Here is a 9,913-nt window from a genome sequence, read left to right as displayed (position 1 = left end):
CCAGCCTCATTCAGGGCCAACAGGGCGGGGGTAATAAATGACTGTAACTGTGTTATTCTGAAAGTAGATAACATATCAGGCAGGGCTGTCCTCCACCAAGGAAACTACTACAAAAAAGACTTATCTTATTGACGATCAATAACAACCCAAACTAAAGTGTGTATGTCCTTATTAAACAAACACAGACTTGTTTTTTATTGTCAAAATAAATTTGATATCAAATTACCCCAAACACACTTAATTAGATTCAAATTATTTCCACGATTAGTTCTATCCACAAGAGTTGTCACTAAGTCCTCCAACAGGGTGTTTGCTCTTCACAACGTGAACGTTAGGGATGCATCTTTAGCTCAACACCGCCCATGGCGGCTAAGTTGTAGCTAACAGCTATCAACATACAGTGTGTCTCCAGATAACGGTTAGTTTTTATTTAAATATATTAATCATTTAAAGCAAAAATCCCAAACGTTCCTTTCCCTTGGACCGCGGCTCACGCGCTGACCGGAAGTCTTCGCCACAGCACACCGGTGCCTCCCCACCCGCACGAGCGTGGTTTCGTCCCGCCCACCTGACGTCACTCCAGCTCCTCCGATTGGCTGCTGTCACTGCACCTGCTCGCCTCGCCCGCCAATCACGCGCCCCGCTCGGTGCGCTCCAAGATGGCGGCCTCCAGTGCACCGTATCAGACGTCATCGCGTATGGAAGCCAGAGCCCACCATCTGCCGGTCGCCTGAACCTCCGAAGAGGCACAACAAGCCGACCGGGGCTGAGTGGTCGCCGGCCGGTGTCGGGCTCGGGCCGAAGGGGGTCGTGTTCTCCGAGTATGGCCACCGAGAACGGGATACATTTCTGGAGGAGAAACGCAAAGGTTCCCGGAAGGTGGGTCTGTTGCTCGGCTTAACCTTCCCGGAGGAGCGGCGCGGCTCCGTGTGGGAACAACATGTTCACTGTGATACAACACCGCTCATATCGGTGTGTGAATGAACTAGTGATGAAGTCGGCTTTATATTAGAACGTAAACGGACCTTAACGTGTGCACTGTCCCTTTAAGAAGACGAGGCGACCGTATGTAGGAATGGGCTTCCCCGTCTCTCTCTCTGTGTGTGTGTGTGTGTGTGTGTGTGTGTGTGTGTGTGTGTGTGTGTGTGTGTGTGTGTGTGTGTGTGTGTGTGTGTGTGTGTGTGTGTGTGTGTGTGTGTGTGTGTGTGTGTGTGTGTGTGTGTGTGTGTGTGTGTGTGTGTGTGTGTGTGTGATATATATCATACATAGAGGACAGGGCGTCGCTGTCCATGTCGCTCTCACACACACAGATCAACTGCTGTGGGTTTACAACATGTGGGTTTGGGACAGGAAGGCCTGCTGCCTCTGCCCTTGAGCCTCCTGATGAAACAGGTCTGATAACAGGAGGCGCTGCCAGAAGAGCCTCCGTCAGTGTGTTCATGCAAAGTGAAGCCAGCCTCACCACGACTGTCACACGACCTCTGAGCTGCTTGAAGGACATGTTAGGCTGCTGCCTTCGGGGTCGTGGGGCTAGACCCTGTGGATCTGGCCCCTGGTGTAACATAAGGTCCTCCACAGGGTGCGGAGGGCCGCGGGGGCCTCATGATGCAGTTATTACTCTGCCATACGAGTGTGTACACAACGTTTTAATATATTCAGATCAATATATAAATGAAAGGAGCCTCCAGGTGATGTTGAATAACAACTCCTCTTCTTCCATCAACACTAAGTCATGTCTCGTGGTGTTCTGACATCGTTAAGAACCAATGAACTCCCTGGGGATGACGTCATGAGCACTTATTCATTATGAGGTGCTACACGCCCCCCCCAACACCCAACACCCAGCACCCAACACCCAGCACCCAACACCCAGCACCCAGCACCCAACACCCAACACCCAGCACCCAGCACCCAACACCCAACACCCAACACCCAGCACCCAACACCCAACACCCAGCACCCAACACCCAACACCCAACACCCAGCACCCAGCACCCAGCACCCAGCACCCAACACCCAACACCCAACACCCAACACCCAACACCCAACACCCAGCACCCAACACCCAACACCCAGAACCCAACACCCAACACCCAGCACCCAACACCCAACACCCAGAACCCAACACCCAGCACCCAACACCCAACACCCAGCACCCATGGGGCGAGTGTCGGCCTCAGCTCTTCTCTGTGTCTCTGAGCTGTCGGCCATCTTGTCTTCTCCAGCGTTCAGCCGGTCTACGGAGCGCAGCATCCTCCTCTCGACCCGCGGCTGAGACGCACGTGAGTGCTCCACCTCCAGCCTTGTGTTGCTCCACCTCCAGCCTCATGTTGCTCCACCTCCAGCCTCGTGTTGCTCCACCTCCAGCCTCGTGTTGCTCCACCTCCAGCCCTGTGTTGCTCCACCTCCAGCCTTGTGTTGCTCCACCTCCAGCCTTGTGTTGCTCCACCTCCAGCCTCATCTTGCTCCACCTCCAGCCTCGTGTTGCTCCACCTCCAGCCTTGTGTTGCTCCACCTCCAGCCTTGTGTTGCTCCACCTCCAGCCTCGTGTTGCTCCACCTCCAGCCTCGTGTTGCTCCACCTCCAGCCTCGTGTTGCTCCACCTCCAGCCTCATGTTGCTCCACCTCCAGCCTCGTGTTGCTCCACCTCCAGCCTCATGTTGCTCCACCCTGTGTTGCTCCACCTCCAGCCTCGTGTTGCTCCACCTCCAGCCTCATGTTGCTCCACCTCCAGCCTCGTGTTGCTCCACCTCCAGCCTCGTGTTGCTCCACCTCCAGCCTCGTGTTGCTCCACCTCCAGCCTCGTGTTGCTCCACCTCCAGCCTTGTGTTGCTCCACCTCCAGCCTGCATGGTGTCATGTTGCTCCACCTCCAGCCTCATGTTGCTCCACCTCCAGCCTGCATGGTGTCATGTTGCTCCACCTCCAGCCTGCATGGTGTCATGTTGCTCCACCTCCAGCCTCATGTTGCTCCACCTCCAGCCTGCATGGTCTGTTGGTGGTTCCTCTGGGTGGCCCCGCCTCCACCCTGAGGACCAGCTGTGATGTAGTCCCTCTGTCCTTGCAGGTATTCCAAAGACTCAAAGCCCAAGTTCAACAACCTCAAGTCCAAAAAGGCCTCCAGCTTCCACGAGTTCGCCCGCAGCACCAATGACGCCTGGGACCTGGAGGACGAAGAGGAGGAGGAGGAGGAGGAGGAGGTCGGGCCGCCGGCCCACAGCTGCTCCTTCCCCTCGGGCCTCCGCTCCTCGTCTCCTCAGAACCAGGTACGAGGAGTCCCGGTCCCCCCGAGCCGGCCGGGCTCCGAGCGGTGGGAGACGCTCTCGTGTGGTTCCTCTCAGCTCGGGGGCCGAGAGGCCGGGGGGGGCCCTGGACCCGGGCCCCCGGACCCGGAGCTGCAGGACGAGGAGGACGAGCACGTCGACGGGAAGGGGGTCGAGTCCAGCGGGGGCCCCCCCCCCGGTAGGTGGGCCGCACCGAGTGAGACCTACAAGTGGTCCTGGACTCCAGAGCCACATGCTGCTCATGGACTCTGACCATCAGGTCTCATGTGCTGGTTGTTGTGTCTTGTTGTTGTTGTTGTTGTGCTCTCAGGCCGCCGCCCCCTGCAGCCCCTCCCGGTCCGGCCCATCATCCCCCTGGTGGCCCGCATGTCGGACCAGAACGCGTCCGGAGCTCCGCCCATGACGCTGAGGGAGAAGAGCCGGCTGGACAAGTTCAAGCAGCTGCTGGCGAGCCCCCACCCGGAGCTGGGTAGGGGAGCGCCCTGGTGGACGGGGGGTGTTACTGCAGGGCGGAGGTTGACCTCTCTGTGCTCCTACAGACGAACTCCGCAAGCACAGCTGGTCGGGCATTCCACGAGAGGTCCGGCCAATCACGTGGAGGCTGCTCTCGGTGAGGACCCTGTGGAACGTTCCCCTGATGCTGCGTTCACAACAAAAGCGTTGCCACGGTTTCCATAAAGTCAACGTACAGACGGAGAGCCGGGCGGCGCGTTTATGTAAATGATGTTCTGAACCCAACACGAGGGCGCCGGACGTCCAGGCGCTTGAGTCCTCGTTAAGGAGGAAGCAGAACTAGTGGTGAGGTCTCCCACAGCGATAAGCCCCGCCCCCTCTAAGCCACTCGCTGAGCTTCGCAACGCTTTTGGTGTGAACACGGCATAACACCAACAGCCTTACCTTTCCTCTCTCATCCCCCCCACCACAGGGATACCTGCCGGCCAATAAGGAGCGCAGGGAGCTGGTGCTGAAGAGGAAGAGGGAAGAGTACTTTGGGTTCATCGAGCAGTACTACCACTCCAGAACCGACGAGCACTACAAGGACACGTACAGACAGGTAATGCTAAGCTAACGCCTCCTTCTGGGTACTGAGCCCCAAGAGTTCTGCTGGAGGGGGAGGGGGAGGGTGTGTGTGTGTGTGTGTGTGTGTGTGTGTGTGTGTGTGTGTGTGTGTGTGTGTGTGTGTGTGTGTGTGTGTGTGTGTGTGTGTGTGTGTGTGTGTGTGTGTGTGTGTGTGTGTGTGTGTGTGTGTGTGTGTGTGTGTGTGTGTGTGTGTGTGACAGACAATCTCATCATGTTTCAGATCCACATCGACATCCCAAGGACCAACCCTCTGATCCCCCTCTTCCAGCAGCCCGTCGTACAAGAGGTGAGTCACAGGAGAGCTTGACCTGAGTTAGACCACCAACATGCTGTCCTTCTCTTGGTGTCCCTGAACACAACACGCTGTCCTTCTCTTGGTGTCCCTGAACACAACACGCTGTTCTTCTCTTGGTGTCCCTGAACACAACACGCTGTTCTTCTCTTGGTGTCCCTGAACACAACACGCTGTTCTTCTCTTGGTGTCCCTGAACACAACATGCTGTTCTTCTCTTGGTGTCCCTGAACACAGCATCTAACCCCGTCCTCTCCCGCTGCCCCGTCACACACCTGCGTGTCTTTGTGTCTTCAGGTGTTTGAGCGGATCCTTTTCATCTGGGCCATCCGGCACCCGGCCAGCGGCTACGTGCAGGGCATCAACGACCTGGTCACGCCCTTCTTCGTGGTCTTCCTCTCCGAGTTCGTCAGTGAGTCACTGAAAGTTACAGAGACTCACTTTATGTACCACACGGTGGTCTCACTGTGGCTCTGTGGCTATGTGGCTACGTGGCTCTGTGGCTACGTGGCTCTGTGGCTACGTGGCTCTGTGGCTACGTGGCTACGTGGCTCTGTGGCTACGTGGCTCTGTGGCTACGTGGCTACGTGGCTACGTGGCTCTGTGGCTACGTGGCTCTGTGGCTACGTGGCTCTGTGGCTCTGTGGCTACGTGGCTCTGTGGCTACGTGGCTCTGTGGCTCTGTGGCTCTGTGGCTCTGTGGCTACGTGGCTCTGTGGCTACGTGGCTCTGTGGCTCTGTGGCTACGTGGCTCTGTGGCTACGTGGCTACGTGGCTCTGTGGCTACGTGGCTACGTGGCTACGTGGCTACGTGGCTCTGTGGCTACGTGGCTCTGTGGCTACGTGGCTACGTGGCTCTGTGGCTACGTGGCTACGTGGCTACGTGGTTACGTGGCTCTGTGGCTACGTGGCTACGTGGCTCTGTGGCTACGTGGCTCTGTGGCTACGTGGCTACGTGGCTCTGTGGCTACGTGGCTCTGTGGCTACGTGGCTACGTGGCTACGTGGCTCTGTGGCTCTGTGGCTACGTGGCTCTGTGGCTACGTGGCTACGTGGCTACGTGGCTCTGTGGCTACGTGGCTACGTGGCTACGTGGCTACGTGGCTACGTGGTTACCGCTCCAGAAGCACGTGGGTCATTCATCTGTTTGTTGGCCAGCAGAAGACGTGGAGAACTTTGAGGTGTCGACTCTTCATGAGGAAACACAGAGGAACATCGAGGCAGACAGCTTCTGGTGTATGAGCAAGCTGCTGGATGGAATACAGGTACACACACACACACACACACACACACACACACACACATCAGCCTCTCAGTGAACAGGTGTCCTCTCTCCTCTCTCCCAGGACAACTACACCTTTGCTCAGCCTGGAATCCAGAACAAGGTGAAAGCTCTGGAGGAGCTGGTCAGCAGGATCGATGGTGAGAGAGAGAGAGAGAGAGAGAGAGAGAGAGATTGAACCTCTGTGTGTGTGTGTGGCGCCCCCTAGAGGACGTTCACAGTCACTTCCTGCGGCTGGACGTTGAGTATCTCCAGTTCGCGTTCCGCTGGATGAACAACCTGCTGATGAGGGAGCTGCCGCTCCGCTGCACCATCCGCCTCTGGGACACCTACCAGGTAGACCACACACAGGTAGACCACACAGGTAGACCACACACACAGGTAGACCACATACAGGTAGACCACACACACAGGTAGACCACACACAGGTAGACCACACAGACCACACAGGTAGACCACACACAGGTAGACCACACAGGTAGACCACACAGGTAGACACACACAGGTAGACCACAGGTAGACCACACACAGGTAGACCACACAGGTAGACCACATACAGGTAGACCACACACAGGTAGACCACACAGGTAGACCACACACACAGGTAGACCACATACAGGTAGACCACACACACAGGTAGACCACACACACAGGTAGACCACACAGGTAGACCACACACAGGTAGACCACACACAGGTAGACCACACACAGGTAGACCACACACAGGTAGACCACACAGGTAGACCACACACAGGTAGACCACACACAGGTAGACCACACAGGTAGACCACACACAGGTAGACCACACACAGGTAGACCACACACAGGTAGACCACATACAGGTAGACCACACACACAGGTAGACCACACAGGTAGACCACACAGGTAGACCACACACAGGTAGACCACACAGGTAGACCACACAGGTAGACCACACAGGTAGACCACCTCCTGTAGCCTGACTCTCTCTGGTCCCTCAGGCTGAAGCTGAGGGGTTCTCCCACTTCCACCTCTACGTTTGCTCTGCTTTCCTCGTCGAGTGGCGCAAAGAAATCCTCTCCATGGTGGACTTCCAGGTACCAACCGGTCCTCTATGTCAGGGGTCCCCAACCCCTGGGCCTTGGCCCGGTACCGGTCCACGGCTTGGTTGGAACCGGGCCGCGGAAAAAAAGTGAATATAAAAAGTTGTAATTTTTTTTTCTTCAATCAGTCGGAAAAATATATTATTTTGAAAAAGGAGCGGATACCCGTGTGTACGTCTGAGCCGCGTTCAGGAGTCTTAAAGTTGTGGTTTATCGCTGCAGGCGAGTCTCACGCGCAGAACCCTCTGCTGGCGGCACAGTGCCAAAGAATCTTAAAACATATTCAACCTGCTCAATGAATTCTGTCACTTCAGGGAAATGACAACTGGTTTCAAGTTGGCCGATAAAGTCGCTGCTGTGTGGGCGAGTGAACAGCGGAACATTCTACATGTTTCAGACGTTGACCGGGTGGAAGAGGCTTTTCAAAGAGTTTGAGCGGTACTCCAACCACAAAAGACCCGACTGCAAAAGAATAGACCTGCAACCCATTTGGGGGGGGGGGGGGGTGCTGAGATTAAACATCTCTCTTGTTCTGCCTGTTTTGTGATATACATGCCTAAACGGTGCCTAATATTTCAATTAAATTGAACTATGAGGATTTTTTAGTTGCCTATTCTGCGGAGCCCCTCAGGACGTGGTGCCCTCCCCTCCGCACAGCGCGTAGTGCGCTATGGGAGCGGCGGCGCTGGGAGGAGTTTATAGCACAAACAACAATGAACTAGTGGAGGCGGCGAGGTGCTCCGTGTTGCCAGGTTGGAGACGGTGAAGTATCGTACCAAAGGCTCAACATGGTTGTATTTGGAGGATAATTATCGTGTATCTGGCAACCCTGAGATCGGTCGACCAATGACTGCTCTCTATACCGTCAGCTCACGCAAGAAGGTGGAACGTAAGGGAGATACCATTTCCAAAACTTGTAAGGGGTAAATACTAGTTTATGAAAACCCAGCGAAACACAAATATCCGACGAAGCAAAATCCCGACGTTTTTGGAATCCCTGCCGGACGCATTTGTTAGGTCTCAAAAGCAAGACGTGTCCGGGGAAAGAGGACGTCTGGTCCCCCTCACTAACCGGCCTGCAGTAGCTCTCCACTTCGCTGTGGCGTTGCTTCTCTTGGTTGATCTCCTCCCTGCAGCTCGTCTGCCGAAGCCTCGCTCCACTGTGTGTTGGTTGTATGATTTGCTGGCATCAACGGTGTGTTTAGCATTTAAATGATATTTAAGACTGGAAGTACTCCGGTGATAAGACCGGATAAGTTCCGCAGCAATCAGTAGCAGACTTTTACAAAATAAAAGCCTGTGAGCAACACACTTTTACAATAATAAAATAAATAATAAAACCTGCGTTAACGCGCGATAAAATAATTGTCGGCGTTAATTAATTGATGCGTTAACGCAAGATTAACGCGTTAACGTGCCCAGCCCTAATTGAGATATAAACCAGCTTTACACATGAAGCATAGACTTCTATACCACCAGAGGAGCCCCCTGGTGGTCAGGAGAGAGAATGCAGCTTTAAGTTATCAACCACTGGCGTACAAACTAGTTTCCATGTCAATATAGATGTCTTGTTTTCAGGGCCTTCTCATGCTCCTGCAGAACCTTCCCACAATCCACTGGGGCAACGAGGAAGTGGGTCTCCTCCTGGCTGAAGCTTACAGGCTGAAGTACATGTTCGCAGACGCACCGAGCCACTACAGGAGATAGGCCGGGGCCCAGTCCCCCGGGGCCCAGTCCCCCGGGGCCCAGTCCCCCGGGGCCCAGTCCCCCGGGGCCCAGTCCCCCGGGGCCCAGTCCCCCGGAGCCCAGTCCCCCGGGGCCCAGACTGGGTGGCGGACCCCGTGTCTCTTTGAGGTGCAGGAGACCCCTCCTGTGAAGCCAGGGAGCATCCCGGGGGCCGGATGGTCTCCCATGGAGCCATGTGGATCTGGACTGGGGGGACCCGGCAGAGCCTCCAGGTGGACTCCCATGTGATGCGCCCCCGCAGGAGAACTCACTGATGATGCTTTCACTGACCGGTCCACAGATTCTACTTCCTTGTTTAAGTTTTGCTGTCGCCATGCGCCGTGTGAACAGAGTCGGACAAGATGGCCGCCGTGTGTTGGGTTCAGGGACACCAGGTGTGCTCCGGACAATCAGCTTCTCCAAGTCCTCCTTTGGGACCAGGACAGATCTCCTGTATCAGGAGTCTTTCCTCCGAGCAGCACATGACCCTGTGGGTCGAGGCCTTCACTGTGAACGTCCCCTCGTCCCCTCGTCATCTCGTCCCCTCGTCATCTCGTCCCCTCGTCATCTCGTCCCCTCGTCATCTGGGTCCTGGGTCGTCCTCGTCCCTCTGGTCATCGTCCTCGTCCTCTGGTCCCTCGTCCTCGTCATCTGGTCCTGGTCCTGGTCCTGGTCATCTGGTCCTCCTGGTCCTCTGGGTCCTGGTCTCTGGGTCATCTCGCCCTGTCTCGTCGTCTGTCCCTCGGTCATCTGGTCCCTCGTCATCCTGGGTCCCATGGTCATCCTGGTCCCTGGGTCTCTGATCCTGGTCCTGGTCATCTGGTCCCGTCATCGGTCTGTCTCTGGGTCCTGGTCATCTGGTCCCTGGGTCATCTGGTCCCTAGTCGTCTGGTCCTCCTGGGTCCTCTGGGTCTCTGGGTCCTGGTCATCTGGTCCCGTCTCGTCTGGGTCCTCGTCATCTGGGTCGTCTGGGTCCCATAGGTCGTCTGTCCGTCATCTGGTCCTCGTCATCCTCGTCTCGCCATCTGCTCGTCCTGGTCATCGTCTGTCCTGGCCTCCTGTCCTGGTCCCTCATGGTCATCCTGGTCCTCGGTCCTGGGTCCCATGGTCGTCTGGGTCCCATCGTCATGGGTCCTGTCGGTATCTGGGTCCTGGTCATCTGGGTCCTCG

At 56.1% G+C, this 9,913-nt stretch overlaps 1 protein-coding gene across 6 annotated transcripts; it reads left to right on the top strand.

The window, feature by feature from the left end:
- Positions 1-662: 662 nt before the first annotated feature.
- Positions 663-9,323, top strand: tbc1d22b (TBC1 domain family, member 22B). 6 transcript variants are annotated; one of them, XM_056423578.1, is made up of 13 exons: positions 663-879; positions 2,226-2,282; positions 3,067-3,461; positions 3,594-3,752; positions 3,823-3,893; positions 4,209-4,337; positions 4,584-4,649; positions 4,953-5,067; positions 5,816-5,919; positions 6,001-6,076; positions 6,145-6,272; positions 6,917-7,012; positions 8,597-9,323. In XM_056423578.1, the coding sequence occupies exons 1-13, from the start codon at positions 824-826 to the stop codon at positions 8,723-8,725; spliced, it is 1,581 nt and encodes a 526-aa protein (XP_056279553.1). In that variant the 5' UTR covers positions 663-823; the 3' UTR covers positions 8,726-9,323. The 6 variants fall into 6 exon arrangements, with proteins under 6 accessions (XP_056279553.1, XP_056279549.1, XP_056279552.1 ...); XM_056423574.1 differs by having other exon boundaries at positions 6,917-7,107; XM_056423576.1 differs by lacking the exons at positions 663-879; positions 2,226-2,282 and adding an exon at positions 2,777-2,989 and having other exon boundaries at positions 3,067-3,265; positions 3,341-3,461; positions 6,917-7,107.
- Positions 9,324-9,913: the final 590 nt, after the last annotated feature.

Source organism: Pseudoliparis swirei, chromosome 9 (assembly GCF_029220125.1).
Source record: "Pseudoliparis swirei isolate HS2019 ecotype Mariana Trench chromosome 9, NWPU_hadal_v1, whole genome shotgun sequence".
Taxonomy (NCBI): domain Eukaryota; kingdom Metazoa; phylum Chordata; class Actinopteri; order Perciformes; family Liparidae; genus Pseudoliparis; species Pseudoliparis swirei.
This window is presented reverse-complemented; position numbering and strand designations above follow the sequence as displayed.